Genomic DNA, 23,019 nt, shown 5'->3' with positions numbered 1-23,019 from the left:
GAAAAAAATACATGTATGTTTCATAGTTATGGAAAAAGCTTTAGACAGAATCAAAAGAGACGATATTTGGAAAATACTAGAGAAGAGAAAAATTGAACAAGATCTAATAGGATGTAAGGACAAAAGCTATGTAAGGACAAGAAATGAAAAATCAAAAGTATTCGACAGCAACATTGGATTAAAACAGGAGCATTGTCCTGAGCCCACTACTCTTTAACCTAGTACTAGATGACGTAATAAAAGAATGCAAACACAAATGGAGAAAATATAATGTAGGATATTGGAAGTTGAGAATGATACAAATAACAGAACTATGCTACGCAGACGACCTGGTGATATTGGGGAGTCAGAAAAACAATTACAAGAAAATATAAACATATTGTATGAAGAGCTTAAAATCAGAAATATGAAAATAAACAAAGAAAAATCAAAAACAATGATAATTGGAAGACAAAAAAGAAAACATGAAATAGAAGTAGACGGCAAGCAACTTGAACAGGTAGACAGATATAAGTATTTGCTGTTCTAAGTGTTTGCTGATATAAGCTGTACAATATTATTAAGAGTAACTTTTTAAAAAAGAAAGAAATACCTAAGAATATAAAAACGGAAATAGTAAAAGAGATTGTAAAACCCACTCTAACCTATGCCTGTGAATCTTGGGCATTAACAAAAAGGCAAAAGAATAGACTAATAAGCACAGAAATGAGATTTTTGAGAACAATAGAGGGGAAAACAAGGGAAAGATAAAATTAGAAATCAAACCAGAAAAAATCTAAAAATACATCCAGTTACAACAACAGTCGAACAAGGACAACTTAGGTGGCTCGGACATGTACTGAGAAGAGGAGAAGAGACAATAGTAAGACAAATACATGAAGCGAGAGATATGGGAAGAAAGAAGAGAGGAATGCCAAGAAAGACGTGGACAGAAGAAGTGAGGGAAGCGGCCGACAAAAGAGGAATAAAATGGGAGGAAACAAAAGTATTGGCCATGGATAGAAGGAAATGGAAGGAAATGTGGAAGAAAACGACGGAGAACCTAACTCCGTAATAACTCACACCGAAAGGTAGACGAGTTCTGGATTAAGTAAGTAAGTAAGTATGTATAGAACCTTTTTTGTTTTGAATTTGATGTAGAACAATTTTGTATAGAACATTGTTTACGCTAAAGCATATTTTTAGAAATATTGACGAAAAACAAAAAAAAAACTACTAATTTACCGATTTCTCGCCCATCTCCCCCCAAACCGGACGCTCAAAATGGTGTAACTTTTTATTGAACAATATCTGGACCATATAGAACAATTTGGTGTCGGAGAAAAACTTTTACTTTTAACGTCTGGGTTAGGCCTTTTTTGGACCAATTATACTATACAACCTCCGTAACTTTCAAACCGTTCATTTTAGAAGGATTATGCATAGGGCCTTTTTTGTTTCAAATTTAATGTAGAACATTTTTGTATACAAGGTTGTTCATGCTAAACCGCATAGTTTTAGAAATATTGACGAAAAACTTAAAAAACTACGAATTTACCGTTTTCTCCCCCCTCTCCCCCCAAACCCGACGCTCAAAATGGTGTGACTTTTTTCTGTACATTATGTGGACCATATAGAACAATTTGGTGTTGGAGGATAACTTTCACTTTGGATGTCTGGGTTTGGATCTAGTTATACCATACTATTATTTGAAACACATATGATGACTCACATTGGAGAAAAGCCTTACAAGTGCAAAATTTCTTTTAAGCAGTTTACTCAGGCTGGTCATTTGAAATCACATATAATACTCACACTGGAGATAAGCCTTACAAGTGTGAAATTTGTTTAGAGCACTTTACTGACGCAAGGACTTTAAATAGACATTTGAGAACACACACTGAAGATTTGCCTTATGCAGTTTACTGAAGCCAGTATTTTGAAATCACACATGATGACTCACACTGGAGAAAAGCCTTATAAGTGTGATATTTGTTTTAAACAGTTTACTCATGCCAATATTTTGAAATCACACATGATGACTGACACTGGAGAAAAGCCTTACAAGTGCGAGATTTGTCTTAAGTGGTCTACTCATGCCACTAGTTTGAAGTCACATATGATGACTCACACTGGAGAAAAGCCTTACAGGTGTAAAATTTGTTTTAAGCATTTCACTCATGTCGGTCCCTTGAAATCACACATGATGACCCACACTTAAGAAAAGGCCTATAAGTGTGATATTTGTTTGAAACAGTTTCCTCGAGCCAGTAGTTTGAAATCACACATGGTGACTCATATTGGAGAAAACCTCACAGATGCGAAATTAGTGTGAAACAGTTTATTGATGCAAGGAATTTGAAATCCCATATGAGATATCACACTGAAGAAGAGCTTTACAAAAATGTGATATTTCTTTTAATCAATTTACGCAGGTAATGCATTTGAATAGGCACACAGGATATACTGATATACAGTTTTATAAGTATTGTTCCGAAGTTATTTCCTTGTGGCAACTTAAGAGGGCGGGTGCATTTAGTTTTTTCGAATCCTGAAAAAAACTAATAAATATTTTTGAAAAATTCAATGTAGAATCAAAGATTACATTATTGCTGAGGGCCGAAAGTTATTTACGGCAGAAACGCATTAGAAAGTCGCGGACTACCCTAGCTCAGATTCTTTACGTTGTTTTTTATCTTTATGAGCATTTGGAAGTCGCGGACGCGACGAGGAATTGATTAAATCTTTAATGAAAATCTCAAGTCCTCTACTGTCTTGTTCGCGACGAGTCGCGTCCGCGACTTTCTAAAGGCAGAAACGCATTATAGAGTCGCTAACACGACTCGAATAGTCGCGGACGAGTCTAGCTGAGATTCTTTACGTTGTTTTTAATCTTCATGAACGCATTTGGGACCTGATTCAACGATTGAACGAGGACCTGATTCAATGTTTAACCCATTAACGCTTAAGTTTTTTTTATTTAAAAATCTTTACTTTAGGGTTAATTTGATGAAAATGTTAATAATTTAATCCAAAAAAACAAGTTTTTCGGTTTCCTGTCTTTTTTTAAAAAAATTATATGATGTTACCATATGGTAACGCTGGGCGCTTAAGGAATTTTTAGGATCGTTGAAACCAAATTTTTTTCTGGTATTTTTCATATTTTCATCGTCTGGTGTGGTATTCTATAAAACAATTAACACACAAACCATCGTTGCATTTTTTACACATTGTTCATCCAGATTTTGTACATCTGTCTCCAGCACATCGCCTTCTACTGCTTGATGTAACAAATGGTCGAAGCGATCAAAACAAAGATCTGGCAAGTTCTGTCTATGTAGACTAGGTCTTCCTGTATATAAGGGACGACTTCCATATCTTGCGAGAAGAAGTTGGGCCAATTCTCTCCTAAACGATAGCAAGGATATATTTTTTTTTATATAAATGCCATTAATTATGGACTGCAACATCCAACAACCATGTTACAATTTGCCAGTACCATTTTATACTGCAAATTGCTACTCGGTAGGTTGAAACACCTTGATCCATCCAGTCGGTACCCACCATATTTTGTTGTATTCAGCAATATAGTGAGGCCGACTTACTTGAATGTAGCCTTTTTCTTCATGAGAAAATCTTTTTACCGTGCCCAATGCTGAACCACCACAACTCGTAGATGCTATTGTAACAACAGAGTTATCTTTCCATCGCACCAGTAACACTATCGCTTCTGCTAACAAAAATCCACGACTGAAAAAAAAAATAAGATTATGAGCGCTCCGTAAGCGCCCACCGCAACCATATGGTCACGGCGTACTTTGATTATTCCTACTGAATTCGCTACATTTAATTGTTGATAAAATACAACAATTTATAATAAGTTGGGGTATAATAAACTTAGTTTTTTTAAATATGCAAATATAGTTACTAGAAGACTATCAAAAATTGCTTACGCAAAACGGACGTCCATCTTTTTCTATAAATTTAAACCACACTGTCATATGATTATCCCTCGACGGTTGAGAAAAGGCTAAAATACGAATTCGTTACGTTTTATGGGTGCCTGAAGTATTCCTAGAAACGATAGTTCTCAAAATATGTGGCTGACTAATTCCATTGGCATACCGCAGAATTTTTAAAAATCTTGTGTTTTACGTTACCATATGGTAACGCTGGGCGCTAATGGGTTAATGATAATCTCAAGGCTTCCACTGTCTTGTTCGCGACCGCGACTCTCTAATGCGTTTCTGCCTTTAGAATAAACAAAAAGTTTCTTTTGAATAATATCTATAATATCTGATTAAAAATCACACTCAATTTTCTGTTCTTTTTCACCCCTGTAACTTATTAAAATAAACATTATAGTATTTTTCAGGGACTCTCGGCCCTCGGTAATAATGTAGTCTTTCGTTCTGTATTTAAATTTTTCGAACATACATACTTATTAGTTTTCTCAGAACTCGAAAAAAAATTAATGCATTTAAAAAGCGTTGGCCCGAAATTTTGCGCCTACTCTCCTAATGTAATTTACTATTTTGTTGCGAATAAGCAACAATTTTACTTTAAAATTAAGTTTATTTGACTTTTCGATTTCCACTTCGGAAATCGTTCTCAAAATACAAAACATTAATATATTAAACACATTTTGTTTTTTTTGCTTGGTAAAAAATCTAATAATTTAATTTTATCTGACTCATTCATATTGACAATTCAGACATATATTATAGATTTCAAAGTAGACGATTTTAAAATGATATTACCAATATTTAATTAATTTTGCGAGTAACGTAAATGTAAGACTAAATACTTGCTATGGAAGGTTTCTTTCTCATGATTTACTATGGGATCACTAACGGGAATATTTTACTGTCATCATAGCATATGGTTTTCTTTTTAAAGACAAATAACATGGTATGATTTTTCGGACGGATATTCTTCCAATAAAGTTGTCCCAGGAACGGAGCTCAGAAAATATTGGCAATATTAAAAAAATCATCTGCTTTAATATGTATAATATTATGTCTGAATTGTCGTTTCAAGATGAATGGGTCAGATAAAATTAAATGATAAGAAGAATTTTTTTATCAAGCAACAAAACCTAAATTTGTTTAATTTATTAATGTTTTTTTTTATTTTGAGAACGATTTTCAAACTGGAAATCGAAACATCAAATAAACTTAATTTTAAAGTAAAATTGCGGCTCGTAAACACAAAAATAGTAAATAGCCTTGTATAAGGGTAAAATTTGTTCTAAACAATTTGTTGTTTATCACATACTAAATATAAAATGTCATTAAATAAGATCAAAATGGTTCATTTTTTTCCTCTTTAGTTACATTTTCCTTCACCCCAATAAAAAATGTTATTAAGATAAATAGCGCAGGTTTTTATAAGAAAAATGTGGAAATTTATGTACGAAAATTTTGATACTAAATATTGATAATTTAAAAAAAGAATGTGTGTGTACTTTGTACGCACGTAAGAAGATATTCTTCTATTATATAGGTAATTTCAACGAAGTAAATATACTTAACAGGTTATTTGTATTTTATTTAAAAATTAAAATAACTTTCTTATCTACCACTTTCAAAAAATTTTTATTAAAACAACCAAAATTAAAAAAAAAGTATGAATCGCCCAGGATTCGAACCCAGGATTCATTCCAATCACGGAGCTAACGCTCTTCCAACTACACCAGCGAGGTCCTTCTAATTGACATGTAAGTTTCGGATATAATTACACAACACATAAAATGTTATGCCTACATAATATGTTATTATTTTACGACAGAGAAACACAAATCCAAAAACAAGAATTATAATAAATAATACATTTACTAAAAACACTAATATATTCTTTTAATGACTTATTTGCACGGATACAGATACATAAATACCTATCTTGAAAGATTAGCAAGGAACTACATACTGTCTGTGTACGCAGGCGCGCAGATTTATGTACAATTTTACCCTCAATCGAATAGCGCCTAAAGAAGAATATCTTCAAAAAACGGAGGCTTAAATCTATGTTACCACAAACTGGTCTGCTTTAATGATTTATTTCTTCTACACTTTTGTTACGTTTTATTCTTGTCTTATATAATATAGTTTGTGCATAAGTTTGTCTTTATAGTAAAATGTGTATATTTGGTTTATATTTTAGGTTGTTCAGGCAATAAGAACAGAATAAAACTGATGAAAACACCTGAGCATTCATCTCACGAAGAAGAAGATTTGGGTAGATACATTGAAGAAACAACAATAAGTAAAAATATGAAAGTTCAAGCTGGAAATGGATCTTACAAGTGCGAAATTTGTTTGAAGCAATTTACTCAAGCCCGTTTGAGATCACACATGATGACTCACACTGGAGAAAAGTCCTATAAGTGCGAGATTTGTCTTAAGAAGTTTACTCAAGCCGGTCATTTGAAATTACATATGATGACTCACACTGGAGAAAATCCTTACAAGTGTGATACTTGTTTGAAGCAGTTTCCTCGAGCCAGTAGTTTGAAATCACACATGGTGACTCATACTGGAGAAAAGCCTTACAAGTGCGAGATTTGTCTTAAACAGTTTACTCATGCCAGTAGTTTGAAATCACACGTAATGACTCACACTGGAGAAAAGCCTTACAAGTGCAAACTTTGTTTTAAGCAGTTTACTCAGGCTGGTCATTTGAAATCACATATGATGACTCACACTAGAGATAAGCCTCACAAGTGTGAAATTTGTTTGAAGCAGTTTACTCAAGCCAGTAGTTTGAAATCACACATGATGATTCACACTGGAGGAAATCATTACAAGTGCGAGATTTGTCTTAAGCAATTTACTCAAGCCGGTCATTTTAAGTCACATATGATTATTCACACTGGAGAAAAGCCTTATAAGTGTGATATTTGTTTTAAGAAGTTTACTAAAACCAATCATTTGAAATCACATATGATGACTCACACTGGAGAAAAGCCTTACATGTGCAAAATTTGTTTTAAGCAGTTTACTCAGGCTGATCATTTGAAATCACATATGATGACTCACACTGGACATAAGCCTTACGTGTGCGAGATTTGCCTTAAACAGTTTACTCATGCCAGTAGTTTGAAATCACACATGATGACACACACTGGGGAAAAGCCTTATAAGTGTGATATTTGTTTTAAGAAGTTTACTCAATGCGGTCCTTTGAAATCACACAAGGTGACTCACACTGGAGAAAGTCCTTACAAGTGTGATATTTGTTTGAAGCAGTTTACTGATGTAAGTAATTTGAGAAGACATTTGAAAATACACACTGGAGAAAAGCCTTACAAGTGTGATATTTGTTCTAAGCAGTTTACTCAAGCCAGTAGTTTGAAATCACACATCGTCGGTCTAAGATGCAAATTGCCTAAGTCACAAATTGAAAATTTTACAGGAGAACTTTGGAACTTGCCTATGTCCAAAAGACAACAAAAATAATATAACTGAAAATTGCCTAAGTCCATGCAATACATATTTGACCAAAATTAATTAAACAAAATATTTACACAAACTTAAAAAAAATGGACTTAGGCAATTTGCATCTTAGACCGACGACATGATGGTTCACACTGGAGGAAATCCTTACAAGTGCGAGATTTGTCTTTAGCAATTTACTCAAGCCGGTCATTTTAAATCACATATCATGACTCACACTGGAGAAAAGCCTTACAAGTGCGAGATTTGTCTTAAGCAGTTTACTCATGCCACTAGTTTGAAATCACACATGATGACTCGCACTGGACAAAAGCCTTACAAGTGTAAAATTTGTTTTAAACAGTTTATTCAAGCCAATATTTTGAAATCACACATGATGACTCATACTGGAGAAAAGCCTAACAAGTGCAAAATTTGTTTTAAGCATTTTACTCAAGCCAGTATTTTGAAATCACATATGATGACTCACACCAGTGGCGGTTATCCCTTTAGGTCAATTGGTCAATGGCCTGTAATAATTGTACAATCAAACGATTATAATGTAATTATTTCCTTAAAAAAAAAGAAAATTTTCTGTATTAAAAATGTTCGGAATACAATAGTATCGTTCAAAGTTAAATTTTGCTTTTATTGTATTGACATTTCAGTCATTTTGTTGTTGTAAAATATAGCGACAAAGATGCCGCCAAAAGATTACCGATAAATAAACATGAAATACGAGCTGTTTGACAGTACCGAAAAGCCAAATTTATCTTTTACTGAAACTACCGCAATATTACTCTTAAACAGCTAAATACGAACATTCACGATGGTCAAGAAATTTATTTGACCTCACTGTGAGAATACAGCACTGGGATTCCGAACGTTCACGAAAATGCTCTCTTATATGCAAGTTGGTACCATCGTGGTCATTGACCGTAGACCGTAGATCTACGGTTGAGACGTGACTATCTATGCAGGGAGTAAGATTAGTTCGGAATTTACAAAGTTAAGGGCGTTCGTGAGATTAGTATTATTTTATTATAGATTTTTATAAAATGTCTGTAGTGGTTAGTATAAATGAACTCCAACGCCAAATGAAATTAAATTGAAGAAGAATCGATTTACTTTTTAAATCCGCATAAAAATGTAAGTTTTTATTTATTTTAGGTTTTGAGTTTAAGTAGTTTGTTGATATTCTGGCTGTTATAATTACATATTATATCATACTATTTATCTGATTTATTTGACAATTAGTAATGAAGACTTGTTCCTTTTACTTATTTCATATTATTTACTTGTCAAATAAAGATTCGCTTAAATTTAAACAACCTATTGCAAAATAAGTTATAAGAAACCAATACAGATGATGGAATAAGAAATTATTTAAAATGGGATTTGTAGGTCTTGTTTTTCCAAAAAAATCTTGAACCACCGGATATGACCTCCCCCTTCACTTACAGACCAGCCGCCACTGACTCACACTGGAGAAAGTCCTTACAAGTGTAATATTTGTTTGAAGCAGTTTACTCATGCAAGTAATTGGAGAAGACATTTGAGAACACACACTGGAGAAAAGTCTTACACGTGTCATATTTGTGTGAAACAGTTTACTCAAGCCAGTAGTTTGAAATCACACATGGTGACTCATACTGGAGAAAACCTCATAGATGTGAAATTTGTGTGAAACAGCTTATTGATGCAAAAGAAAATCCTTACAAGTGTGATACTTGTTTGAAGCAGTTTCCTCGAGCCAGTAGTTTGAAATCACACATGGTGACTCATACTGGAGAAAAGCCTTACAAGTGCGAGATTTGTCTTAAACAGTTTACTCATGCCAGTAGTTTGAAATCACACGTAATGACTCACACTGGAGAAAAGCCTTACAAGTGCAAACTTTGTTTTAAGCAGTTTACTCAGGCTGGTCATTTGAAATCACATATGATGACTCACACTAGAGATAAGCCTCACAAGTGTGAAATTTGTTTGAAGCAGTTTACTCAAGCCAGTAGTTTGAAATCACACATGATGATTCACACTGGAGGAAATCATTACAAGTGCGAGATTTGTCTTAAGCAATTTACTCAAGCCGGTCATTTTAAGTCACATATGATTATTCACACTGGAGAAAAGCCTTATAAGTGTGATATTTGTTTTAAGAAGTTTACTAAAACCAATCATTTGAAATCACATATGATGACTCACACTGGAGAAAAGCCTTACATGTGCAAAATTTGTTTTAAGCAGTTTACTCAGGCTGATCATTTGAAATCACATATGATGACTCACACTGGACATAAGCCTTACGTGTGCGAGATTTGCCTTAAACAGTTTACTCATGCCAGTAGTTTGAAATCACACATGATGACACACACTGGGGAAAAGCCTTATAAGTGTGATATTTGTTTTAAGAAGTTTACTCAATGCGGTCCTTTGAAATCACACAAGGTGACTCACACTGGAGAAAGTCCTTACAAGTGTGATATTTGTTTGAAGCAGTTTACTGATGTAAGTAATTTGAGAAGACATTTGAAAATACACACTGGAGAAAAGCCTTACAAGTGTGATATTTGTTCTAAGCAGTTTACTCAAGCCAGTAGTTTGAAATCACACATCGTCGGTCTAAGATGCAAATTGCCTAAGTCACAAATTGAAAATTTTACAGGAGAACTTTGGAACTTGCCTATGTCCAAAAGACAACAAAAATAATATAACTGAAAATTGCCTAAGTCCATGCAATACATATTTGACCAAAATTAATTAAACAAAATATTTACACAAACTTAAAAAAAATGGACTTAGGCAATTTGCATCTTAGACCGACGACATGATGGTTCACACTGGAGGAAATCCTTACAAGTGCGAGATTTGTCTTTAGCAATTTACTCAAGCCGGTCATTTTAAATCACATATCATGACTCACACTGGAGAAAAGCCTTACAAGTGCGAGATTTGTCTTAAGCAGTTTACTCATGCCACTAGTTTGAAATCACACATGATGACTCGCACTGGACAAAAGCCTTACAAGTGTAAAATTTGTTTTAAACAGTTTATTCAAGCCAATATTTTGAAATCACACATGATGACTCATACTGGAGAAAAGCCTAACAAGTGCAAAATTTGTTTTAAGCATTTTACTCAAGCCAGTATTTTGAAATCACATATGATGACTCACACCAGTGGCGGTTATCCCTTTAGGTCAATTGGTCAATGGCCTGTAATAATTGTACAATCAAACGATTATAATGTAATTATTTCCTTAAAAAAAAAGAAAATTTTCTGTATTAAAAATGTTCGGAATACAATAGTATCGTTCAAAGTTAAATTTTGCTTTTATTGTATTGACATTTCAGTCATTTTGTTGTTGTAAAATATAGCGACAAAGATGCCGCCAAAAGATTACCGATAAATAAACATGAAATACGAGCTGTTTGACAGTACCGAAAAGCCAAATTTATCTTTTACTGAAACTACCGCAATATTACTCTTAAACAGCTAAATACGAACATTCACGATGGTCAAGAAATTTATTTGACCTCACTGTGAGAATACAGCACTGGGATTCCGAACGTTCACGAAAATGCTCTCTTATATGCAAGTTGGTACCATCGTGGTCATTGACCGTAGACCGTAGATCTACGGTTGAGACGTGACTATCTATGCAGGGAGTAAGATTAGTTCGGAATTTACAAAGTTAAGTGCGTTCGTGAGATTAGTATTATTTTATTATAGATTTTTATAAAATGTCTGTAGTGGTTAGTATAAATGAACTCCAACGCCAAATGAAATTAAATTGAAGAAGAATCGATTTACTTTTTAAATCCGCATAAAAATGTAAGTTTTTATTTATTTTAGGTTTTGAGTTTAAGTAGTTTGTTGATATTCTGGCTGTTATAATTACATATTATATCATACTATTTATCTGATTTATTTGACAATTAGTAATGAAGACTTGTTCCTTTTACTTATTTCATATTATTTACTTGTCAAATAAAGATTCGCTTAAATTTAAACAACCTATTGCAAAATAAGTTATAAGAAACCAATACAGATGATGGAATAAGAAATTATTTAAAATGGGATTTGTAGGTCTTGTTTTTCCAAAAAAATCTTGAACCACCGGATATGACCTCCCCCTTCACTTACAGACCAGCCGCCACTGACTCACACTGGAGAAAGTCCTTACAAGTGTAATATTTGTTTGAAGCAGTTTACTCATGCAAGTAATTGGAGAAGACATTTGAGAACACACACTGGAGAAAAGTCTTACACGTGTCATATTTGTGTGAAACAGTTTACTCAAGCCAGTAGTTTGAAATCACACATGGTGACTCATACTGGAGAAAACCTCATAGATGTGAAATTTGTGTGAAACAGCTTATTGATGCAAAAGAAAATCCTTACAAGTGTGATACTTGTTTGAAGCAGTTTCCTCGAGCCAGTAGTTTGAAATCACACATGGTGACTCATACTGGAGAAAAGCCTTACAAGTGCGAGATTTGTCTTAAACAGTTTACTCATGCCAGTAGTTTGAAATCACACGTAATGACTCACACTGGAGAAAAGCCTTACAAGTGCAAACTTTGTTTTAAGCAGTTTACTCAGGCTGGTCATTTGAAATCACATATGATGACTCACACTAGAGATAAGCCTCACAAGTGTGAAATTTGTTTGAAGCAGTTTACTCAAGCCAGTAGTTTGAAATCACACATGATGATTCACACTGGAGGAAATCATTACAAGTGCGAGATTTGTCTTAAGCAATTTACTCAAGCCGGTCATTTTAAGTCACATATGATTATTCACACTGGAGAAAAGCCTTATAAGTGTGATATTTGTTTTAAGAAGTTTACTAAAACCAATCATTTGAAATCACATATGATGACTCACACTGGAGAAAAGCCTTACATGTGCAAAATTTGTTTTAAGCAGTTTACTCAGGCTGATCATTTGAAATCACATATGATGACTCACACTGGACATAAGCCTTACGTGTGCGAGATTTGCCTTAAACAGTTTACTCATGCCAGTAGTTTGAAATCACACATGATGACACACACTGGGGAAAAGCCTTATAAGTGTGATATTTGTTTTAAGAAGTTTACTCAATGCGGTCCTTTGAAATCACACAAGGTGACTCACACTGGAGAAAGTCCTTACAAGTGTGATATTTGTTTGAAGCAGTTTACTGATGTAAGTAATTTGAGAAGACATTTGAAAATACACACTGGAGAAAAGCCTTACAAGTGTGATATTTGTTCTAAGCAGTTTACTCAAGCCAGTAGTTTGAAATCACACATCGTCGGTCTAAGATGCAAATTGCCTAAGTCACAAATTGAAAATTTTACAGGAGAACTTTGGAACTTGCCTATGTCCAAAAGACAACAAAAATAATATAACTGAAAATTGCCTAAGTCCATGCAATACATATTTGACCAAAATTAATTAAACAAAATATTTACACAAACTTAAAAAAAATGGACTTAGGCAATTTGCATCTTAGACCGACGACATGATGGTTCACACTGGAGGAAATCCTTACAAGTGCGAGATTTGTCTTTAGCAATTTACTCAAGCCGGTCATTTTAAATCACATATCATGACTCACACTGGAGAAAAGCCTTACAAGTGCGAGATTTGTCTTAAGCAGTTTACTCATGCCACTAGTTTGAAATCACACATGATGACTCGCACTGGACAAAAGCCTTACAAGTGTAAAATTTGTTTTAAACAGTTTATTCAAGCCAATATTTTGAAATCACACATGATGACTCATACTGGAGAAAAGCCTAACAAGTGCAAAATTTGTTTTAAGCATTTTACTCAAGCCAGTATTTTGAAATCACATATGATGACTCACACCAGTGGCGGTTATCCCTTTAGGTCAATTGGTCAATGGCCTGTAATAATTGTACAATCAAACGATTATAATGTAATTATTTCCTTAAAAAAAAAGAAAATTTTCTGTATTAAAAATGTTCGGAATACAATAGTATCGTTCAAAGTTAAATTTTGCTTTTATTGTATTGACATTTCAGTCATTTTGTTGTTGTAAAATATAGCGACAAAGATGCCGCCAAAAGATTACCGATAAATAAACATGAAATACGAGCTGTTTGACAGTACCGAAAAGCCAAATTTATCTTTTACTGAAACTACCGCAATATTACTCTTAAACAGCTAAATACGAACATTCACGATGGTCAAGAAATTTATTTGACCTCACTGTGAGAATACAGCACTGGGATTCCGAACGTTCACGAAAATGCTCTCTTATATGCAAGTTGGTACCATCGTGGTCATTGACCGTAGACCGTAGATCTACGGTTGAGACGTGACTATCTATGCAGGGAGTAAGATTAGTTCGGAATTTACAAAGTTAAGGGCGTTCGTGAGATTAGTATTATTTTATTATAGATTTTTATAAAATGTCTGTAGTGGTTAGTATAAATGAACTCCAACGCCAAATGAAATTAAATTGAAGAAGAATCGATTTACTTTTTAAATCCGCATAAAAATGTAAGTTTTTATTTATTTTAGGTTTTGAGTTTAAGTAGTTTGTTGATATTCTGGCTGTTATAATTACATATTATATCATACTATTTATCTGATTTATTTGACAATTAGTAATGAAGACTTGTTCCTTTTACTTATTTCATATTATTTACTTGTCAAATAAAGATTCGCTTAAATTTAAACAACCTATTGCAAAATAAGTTATAAGAAACCAATACAGATGATGGAATAAGAAATTATTTAAAATGGGATTTGTAGGTCTTGTTTTTCCAAAAAAATCTTGAACCACCGGATATGACCTCCCCCTTCACTTACAGACCAGCCGCCACTGACTCACACTGGAGAAAGTCCTTACAAGTGTAATATTTGTTTGAAGCAGTTTACTCATGCAAGTAATTGGAGAAGACATTTGAGAACACACACTGGAGAAAAGTCTTACACGTGTCATATTTGTGTGAAACAGTTTACTCAAGCCAGTAGTTTGAAATCACACATGGTGACTCATACTGGAGAAAACCTCATAGATGTGAAATTTGTGTGAAACAGCTTATTGATGCAAAAAAAAATTAACATTTGAGAACGCACAGTGGAGGTCTTGCCAAGTGTGACATTTCTTTTGATTTTAATTTTTTTCTGTTGTCTTTTAATTAATTACGCAAGCTCGCAAACAATTCATTTGAAAAGACACACTGGAGATACAACTTTATAAGTATTATTATGAAGTTATTTTGTTGTATATATGCATTTTACTATTTTGTTGAGAATAAGCAACAATTTTACTTTAAAATTATGTTTGTTTGACGTTTTGATTACCACGTCGCAAACTTTGTTTGCTAACACTTTTGCTTGTTAATAAGTAAAAGAAGACAGCTGACCGAAAAAATGACTCCAACTAAACAACACTGAAGAAATTAAATAAAGATATCCACCGATCAATCCAAAAAGACAAGCGACTACAATACAAGAGAAATAACTAATAATTCAAGAAAAGAAAAGTTTAAAAGTTTTGAGGCGAAATACGAATAACATTTGCACAAATATATCGTCGTCGTCGCGGCAAAAGACACTAATAGTCATAAGAGCTAGTGAACCCTCCGACTAACGGTCGTCCTGTAAGGCTAGAAATTTTTCTAGTGATAATTCATAGCACACCAAGGCTAAAAACCATGACCTGGCAGGCATCAGCGGTGCTCGTGTATCTACCAGGTGAATCGAAAAGTGCAAATTTAGGGGGTAAAATAAACTTTCTCCTGTAAGGTTTAAATTTAAGTATGTGTTTGAGTAAGTCATTTAGAAGAAATGTGTACAATGACAGGCGATTCTGAAGAGCATAAGACCTTGCCAGGCGAGGGGAAAGATTAGGGGTTTTTCCTAAAATTATTCTTTTTGCATCGAACAAATTTTTTTTAGGTTTTTTGAATCATTCCAAACAGAAAAGGTCTTTAGTGATTTTTCTCTTAAGTTAATAGTTTTTGTTATATAAGCGATTGAAAATTGCGAAATCGGCCATTTTTAACCCTAAATCGGACATTTATCTAAAAATTTCAAAGTTGCCAAGGTAGGTATATATTCTTTAAACGTTGATGAAATCCCAAAGAGTTTTTTGCAATACAATATCGGAAACGCATTTGTTTTTTAATTGCTAATCAAGCGGGCGCGACACTGCAGTATAAGTGAGGACGTTTGAGTCGGCATAAATTCATTATCTCGAGAATGGGCAAATTTCAAGAGAAATCCTGAGACAGGTCGATTTTTATTTTTAAATTAGGACTTTTTGGCATATATATAATACTAGTGACGTCATCCATCTGAGCGTGATGACGTAATCGACGATTATTTTAAATGAGAGTAGGGGTTGTGTGATAGCTCATTTGAAAGGTTATTTAATTCTCTATTCACTAATATAAGCATTATCATAGTTATTTATACAGGGTGTACAAAATATTTTTTTTATTAAATTAACTTTTATTAAATTTGACAAATAGAAGAAAAATTTTTTTTGTGCACACTGTATAAATAATTATGTTAATGTTTATATTACTGAATAGAGAATTAAATAACCTTTCAAATGAGCTATTACACAACCCCTAGTCTTATTTAAAAAAATCATCGATTACGTCATCACGCCCAGATGGATGAGGTCACTAGTATTATATATATATATATATATATATATATATATATATATATATATATATATATATATATATATATATATATATATATGTCAAGCGATGAGTCCCGGGACATTCTAAGCGACCTAACGATGACTTCAGGGACATTTGCTGAATTCCGGGTCTGGCCGGAATTCCTATACGTCTAATGATGACTTCCAGGACTGTCCCGGAAATCAATTTATGTATAATGCCTGCTTCCGGTACAAATCAGTTTTAAGGATCTCGCAAAAATAGTCATCAATCTAGTAGGATACTTATTTTTATGAGCTCATATAAGTTATAAATGTAAGAAAAAAATTCATTTTCTGTTCACATTTAAAATTCCCCTTTATACCCAATACTTAAAATTATAATTTCGAGTTCTAGCATCCTTGACAGTTACATGTTTTCAAGTTTCGTTTTAACTAATCTTGACGACTTTATTTGAAGCTAGAGGAGAAGAGAATAAACTTGATAATGCCTATATTGTTAATACCATTTACTTATTATGTTTAATGAACATATACGATAACGATACTCTTAACCTATAATCTATGTTAGTTTAATTGATACTGAAGGCTTACAGCTCATGTTCCTTTTTGATACTATGTTCATAAAATATGAAAAAACTAAATTTGAAAAATTCGAATCATCAAAACCACAGGTTCTGCTTGATTTATGTTACAACAGTTAACACATTTTAGTTTATTATAACTGTCGGAGGGCGTATATAACTCGACCGTCCGTCGAGGGGCCCACTATCCTTAGTGGTGCTAGCAGCACCCAACCTATACGATATCAAATTGGATAGGTTCATTGCAATGAACCTATGTAAGATGTTTAAATAAAATTTGTAAAAAAAATTAATTATATAATATACAAAGTACAACACAATCAATATACTGAAACATGAAACGACTAGGTCAATAGTACTCATTAGTAACAAAAATACTGTTTATTACTACTGCAATATAAGCCACAGGTATACAGGGTGTATACTATTTTATAGGGAGAGTATTGGTACCTCGTAAAGTAGAAAAGATAGGGAAATGTTGAAATCGGGAAAAAGTTGCGTATTTATGAAACAATAGTTATTTTCCTAACAAGTGCAGAAAGTCATATTTTTCCGGACGCGACTGCAGTTTGCCGAACGACGCGAAGCGGGAATTCGGCAAGCCGTCGAGTGCGGAAAAGAGACTTTCTGCAAGAGTTAGGAATAATATTTTTTCTATAAGTCTTTAAAAAATGCCCAAATCTTAATTAATTAATTTAATTAATATGAAAATTCCACACCTGTAATTTTGAACCAATCAAAATACGATATTTTGACAGATCACCATGGCAACGGAGGTATTTTATCGGAAATTTTTTGCTCGTGGGGTACCCAATAGCGAATTATAGTGGAAATTTTTTGACGTTTACAATAACAGAACATTTTTGACAGACTGGTTTTTATTTGTTTACATAATTTAGTTTTGATTCATTTTCTATCACTTGTAGTTACTCAAAACTTATGTAAAATTAAAGAATATACTATTTTCTATCTTGAAATGGTATTCCCATGCAACTACAATGAGTAGAAATTACGAATTTGAAAGCCTAAATAATTGCTGACAAAGCTATGGCGCGCTATTAATCTGTTCATGCAGCTTTGGATTTTCAAATGCAAATTTGGTGTGGAATTTTCTTACCGAATACCACGCGAAGTCAAATTAATATCCGGAAATTTTTTTTTTTGATCATGAATATTTTTAGAAAATTTCCCTCGTCTGCGACTCGGGAAATTTTAAAATATTCATGATCTCAAAAAAATTTCCGGAAATAATTTGACCTCTAGTGGTATTACTAGTGAAAATACATACACAAATTAATTCTTTGACAAGGTTGTCAAAACCAAACTTTCAATATAATTAGTTAGCATGACGACGATCTTGCTTTCCATGACGATGATCCAAAACGACTGTTATTGTCTACCGATTTGACTTTCGGATATTAAGTCAAAATAATTTTGTTTCATCGAATTGTCGCGTTAATTTCATTAAAACAGGAACACAATAAGATACATTTGAAATAAAATAGTAAATAATATCTAAATATTAGTTTATTGCATGTATTATAATTATTTTAAGGCCATATTAAAATATCTACACGCGTGCGGAAAAGTAAAACGCGCGCGGAAAAGTAAAACGCGTGCGAAAAAGTGAAACTTTATAAACTAAAACGCGTGCGAGAAAGTAGACATTTTTGCACGCTCGTAGAAAAATAAATTTGCTAAATCAGCATTAAGGAAACCAGATCCGTATTTAATATTTAAAAATAATTGTCGTTTTCTAATGTTTGTCCTAACTCCTTTAGTTCACAAAATATTTTAAAAAAACCACTTGAGAAATATTACATTGATACGTGTTTAGTTTTATAATACAATGTTTCGTACTTTCAGGACCACCATCGACATTAGTTTTTTAAATACGAACCTGAAAGGTAGGTAAAAGAAATAAATAAAATAAATGTCCTACGAGACGTTTTCAAGTATTTTTAATATTAATAACCAAACCATAAGATCAAAGATTCCAATGACACCAATTTTTTATAGTCTACTGACTAGTGATGTTGATTATAGTTACTTTCGACTATTCGTTACAAATCGTTACTTTTGTATAAAGTAATCATGTACAGTATTCGTCACTTTGATTACTATAATTACTTTTGTTACTTTTGTATTTGAGTACCGGTAATCATATCGAGAATCGTATTTCTCAATAGGTAGGTATTTTGTGTAAAGTAATCATTTTTTACAGTATTCGTTACTTTGATTACTATGATTAATTTTGTTACTTCCCTAATAGCACACGACGTCCAATGGACGTCCAAAATAGGTCCATTTTTGGTCCTAACGTCCATGGACTATAAATGGACGTCCTTTGGACGTCCCATGTTGGACGTCCTTCGGAAGGAATAAATATGGACGTCCTTTGGACGTCCGACGTTGGACGTCCTTCGGACGGAATAAAAATGGACGTCCTTTGGACGTCCGACGTTGGACGTCCTTCGGAAGGAATAAATATGGACGTCCGACGTTGGACGTCCTTCGGACGGAATAAAAATGGACGTCCTTCGGAAGGAATAAATATGGACGTCCGACGTTGGACGTCCTTCGGAAGGAATAAATATGGACGTCCTTTGGACGTCCGACGTTGGACATTCTTCGGACGGAATAAAAATGGACGTCCGACGTTGGACGTCCTTCGGATGGAACAAATATGGACGTATATATACTGGACGAAATACGGACAATTCCCTAATAGCACACGACGTCATTTGGACGTCCAAAATAGGTCCATTTTTGGTCCTAACGTCCATGGACTATAAACGGACGTCCCATGTTGGACGTCCTTCGGAAGGAATAAATATGGACGTCCTTCGGACGGAATAAATATGGACGTCCTTTGGACGTCCGACTTTGGACGTCCATACTGGACGAAATACGGACGTTTTATGAACGCTTATATTGGACACATTATACCAATTACGAGATCAAATAGCAAAATAATTCAATAAAATATTAACTTGCGTTAACTTTACGTTAATGAAATACAGTCAAACCTGTCACTAACGGCCACTAAAATGAAAGAACTATTGGCCGATATAGAAAAGTGGTCGTTATTGCCAGTTTTTGTAGCCTAGATATACAGTACAACCTGTGTTACTGGCCACCTGTACTAACGGCCAGTTTAAAAATTCCCCAAACCAATTATATCTAGACTACAAAAACTGGCAATACCGGTCACCTTTCTATATCGGCCAATAGCTTTTTCATTTTTAGCGGCCGTTACTGACAGGTTTTACTGTAATTAGTGTGGGGAATTTTTAAACTGGCCGTTAGTACAGGTGGCCGGTGTTGGCAGGGGGCCGGTAACACAAGTTTTACTGTAGTTTAAATCGATTAGATCGAAAGATTAAATCTTAATTCAAAATTGTATATTAAATTATTACAATTATAAAACTATATAGTTTAATATCTAAAACATGTTTTGATTTCATGTAATGTAATGAAAATCTTATTTGTAAATTATTGGTTACAATGTTTAACAACAGGAAATATTCAAGAATAAATAAAATAAAAGTTTCCCCTAACAACAAAACATTCCAGGAATTCTACTATCAAAGTTCTATTCCGTGAACATCTGATTAAATTATGGCTGGAAAGTTACCACAAGATATTCTATGAAAAGAGTACAATGTCCTCCTGGAGGGGTAAAATTTTCCATACTCTAAAGAGAGGCCATTTACTATTCAATTTGCGTTCATTTTCAAATTTGCCGCGCGAGTATCTATGTAGCGTCGCGTGGTCATTGGTCATCAAGTCATCAATTATTTCATTTTCATCATAAGATAACCTAAAAATTTAGTAAAAATTTTGATTGGAAAAAAATGCATCGATAAGGGGGTGAAAAATGGAAATTAGTGGCTTTTTTTGCTGTACTCAACTGTACTGTTTAGTATGCTAGTTTTGGCTATGGCTGGATCTCTTAAACAATTATGTAAGTATTATAAAATCCGTTTTCAATTTTCTTTATGAAACGAATCATTTATGCATGTATTACCTGTAAATATTTTGATTTTTAATTGTAAAGAATAGAAAAATTACCGTTAATTTTAATTTTGGTAATTATTTAGTGTTGACTCACAGCTCCCACAAGTCTGACAACTGTATATATGGTATCTGCCTTACCTTCTTATCATTTTAAAATTAACAATTAACTGCGCTCGGCTTTAATTTTTGTATTTATCTCATTTAAAAATGTGAAATTTTCACATCAATTTCAAATTATGGCCGCCATTACAGTATGCGCAGATCGCTTACGTATGGATTGATGAGTTTATTTCTGCAATGTTGCCTAATTTAAAATTTTTTATAATTTCTTGTGCAAAGACGGAAGGTGCTTTATTTTTTTTTTAATTTTATTAATAATTAACAAAACACTCTACACTCTAATACCCGAAAGTTAGGTTTGGACCGAAGGGTTAGGTCTTCCTCCTTTGAAAATTGTACTACCGAAGGGTTAGGTCTTCCTCCTTTGAAAATTGTACTGTATAATATATAATATATTAATTTTTTAATTTTATTAATAATTAATATTACATTAATAATAATTTATTTATTTAATACAATAAATATTAATTATAAAATAAACACTACACTATGTAGTTTTTTGTAGTTGGTTTTAACATCTTTCTGCATTTGCATTTATAATATGGGGTATACAAAAATAATATGGTATGGAAATAATTCTGCGAAAATTTTAAACTTGGCAACGATGGTTTCATCCCTTAACTAAGGAGGTAGAAGGGGGTTGGCTTAGCGTTACCGACGCTAACCAACGCGTCCTTTTCGTTCTTTCTTGTTCATACCGTGTTTGTGTACTAAGCATCAAAAATGGCGTGTGTTGAACCATGTAGCATCGGCGTGTTTGAGGCTGGCTACATGGCGAAAACCAAGGGCGAGGTGCTAAAGTTTTTCATTAATCACGGGGTGTTGAAGGACGTGATAGTGTGTCGGTGCGGAAATACCCTTAAAATGGACGGAAAGATGACTTTCAGGTGCAACAAAATGGTCTTAAGGAAGAAACGTGCTCCTAAAAAGTGCGGATTTTGTATATCGGCGAGGAAGGGTACTTTTCTCGAGAACTCCAAATTGGCGATAGACAAAATCTTTCTTCTCGTGAACCTTTTGTTGAACTGGAGGCCACCGCGTCAGGAAGCCGCTTTAGAAGAGCTTGGGATATCTTCTACTACGATGGTCGACTGGTACAGTTATTGTAGAGAAGTGTTTATTAGCTTCGCTATTAACAACTCTACAAAACTAGGGGGTCCTGGTTCGATCATTGAAATCGATGAGGCCAAATTCGGTAAGCGAAAATTTAACAAAGGCAGACTTTTCCGGGGCCAATGGATTTTCGGAGGATATGAGCGAAGCACTGGGAACTTTTTCGTTATTCCTGTCGAAAGAAGGGATGCCGATACTTTGCTTGGAATAATTCGCGATTGGATCCTTCCTGGTACAACTATATATAGCGACTGCTGGAAAGCCTACAATTGTTTGGCCCATGAAGGATTCCATCATCAAACTGTGAATCATTCCAAACATTTTGTCGATCCCGAAACTGGAACACACACCAATCACATCGAGAGGTTATGGCGCGAAGTTCGCAGTAATATCCCCAAATATGGCGTCAAGGAAGCTCACTTTGTTGGATATCTTGCCGAATTTTACTTCAAGAGGAGATATCCCAAACGCCTGGAGAGGATGCACCACTTTTTCAAAGCGGCTTCGGAGCTTTACCCGCCGGCATACTAAGGTAGGTTGATTATCATATATTAGAATTTGATTTATTTTGATTTAACGATATACATCTTTGTTCCGAAAAAATCAATTTTAAATGTGGCAACAGTGCGCATACCTACACCAACTCAACTACTGTGCATAACTGTAATTTTGGTAATTTTCCGATGTGCACTATTTTATTTGTTGTTTGTACTGTCATTTTATGGTAATTTTTTTGGACTTAGCCTAAAAACCCAAAAAGAGGCCAAATTTTAATGATTTTTATGTGGCAAATTATATAAAGTGCATAAAAAGTATGAAAAAGACACAAAAAATATGCGATTGCATCTTTGTTCCGTAAAAATAAATTTTAAATGTGGCAACAGTGCGCATATCTACAACAACTTGAGTACTGGGCATAACTGTAATTTTGGTAATTTTCTGATGTGCATCTTAATGAATATAAATAAATAACATCAAAAACCTGTTGATAATTACAATAGTTCGATTACATTAAATATTATTCAAATAATTTACTATATTATTAGTTGTTTGTATTCTCGTTTTAAGATAATTTACAGTTTTTAATTTTTTTGTGTCTTTTTCATAC

The 23,019-nt window shown here is 33.7% G+C and overlaps 4 protein-coding genes across 4 annotated transcripts in view; all 4 read left to right on the top strand.

Annotated features, from left to right (window-relative positions):
* The window catches only part of LOC126886834 (zinc finger protein 883-like), a 32,591-nt gene extending 23,977 nt beyond the window's left edge, over positions 1–8,614 (top strand). The window contains exon 3 of the mRNA XM_050653937.1: positions 6,142–8,614. Within this exon, the coding sequence (XP_050509894.1) occupies positions 6,142–7,436 (1,295 nt within the window). The 3' untranslated portion in view covers positions 7,437–8,614. The remainder of the gene's footprint in view (positions 1–6,141) is intronic.
* A 35-nt stretch (positions 8,615–8,649) lies between these two features.
* On the top strand, positions 8,650–11,320 carry LOC126886947 (zinc finger protein 235-like). Its single transcript, XM_050654153.1, has one exon. The coding sequence runs from the start codon at positions 9,186–9,188 to the stop codon at positions 10,119–10,121; it is 936 nt and encodes a 311-aa protein (XP_050510110.1). The 5' UTR covers positions 8,650–9,185; the 3' UTR covers positions 10,122–11,320.
* A 40-nt stretch (positions 11,321–11,360) lies between these two features.
* Positions 11,361–15,775, top strand: LOC126886898 (zinc finger protein 235-like). The gene has a single exon (XM_050654062.1). It carries the CDS (start codon positions 11,871–11,873, stop codon positions 12,804–12,806), a length of 936 nt encoding a protein of 311 aa, XP_050510019.1. The 5' UTR covers positions 11,361–11,870; the 3' UTR covers positions 12,807–15,775.
* A 5,746-nt stretch (positions 15,776–21,521) lies between these two features.
* Positions 21,522–22,442, top strand: LOC126890658 (uncharacterized). Its single transcript, XM_050659778.1, has one exon. The coding sequence runs from the start codon at positions 21,522–21,524 to the stop codon at positions 22,440–22,442; it is 921 nt and encodes a 306-aa protein (XP_050515735.1).
* Positions 22,443–23,019: the final 577 nt, after the last annotated feature.

Source organism: Diabrotica virgifera, chromosome 1 (genome assembly GCF_917563875.1).
Source record: "Diabrotica virgifera virgifera chromosome 1, PGI_DIABVI_V3a".
In the NCBI taxonomy this organism is placed as follows: Eukaryota; Metazoa; Arthropoda; class Insecta; order Coleoptera; family Chrysomelidae; genus Diabrotica; species Diabrotica virgifera.
This window is presented reverse-complemented; position numbering and strand designations above follow the sequence as displayed.

What these genes read in the sequence shown, in the direction of transcription:
- LOC126886947 (XM_050654153.1), top strand. Translation starts at nt 9,186, where the DNA reads ATGGTGACTCATACTGGAGAAAAGCCTTACAAGTGCGAGATTTGTCTT.
- LOC126886898 (XM_050654062.1), top strand. Translation starts at nt 11,871, where the DNA reads ATGGTGACTCATACTGGAGAAAAGCCTTACAAGTGCGAGATTTGTCTT.
- LOC126890658 (XM_050659778.1), top strand. Translation starts at nt 21,522, where the DNA reads ATGGCGTGTGTTGAACCATGTAGCATCGGCGTGTTTGAGGCTGGCTAC.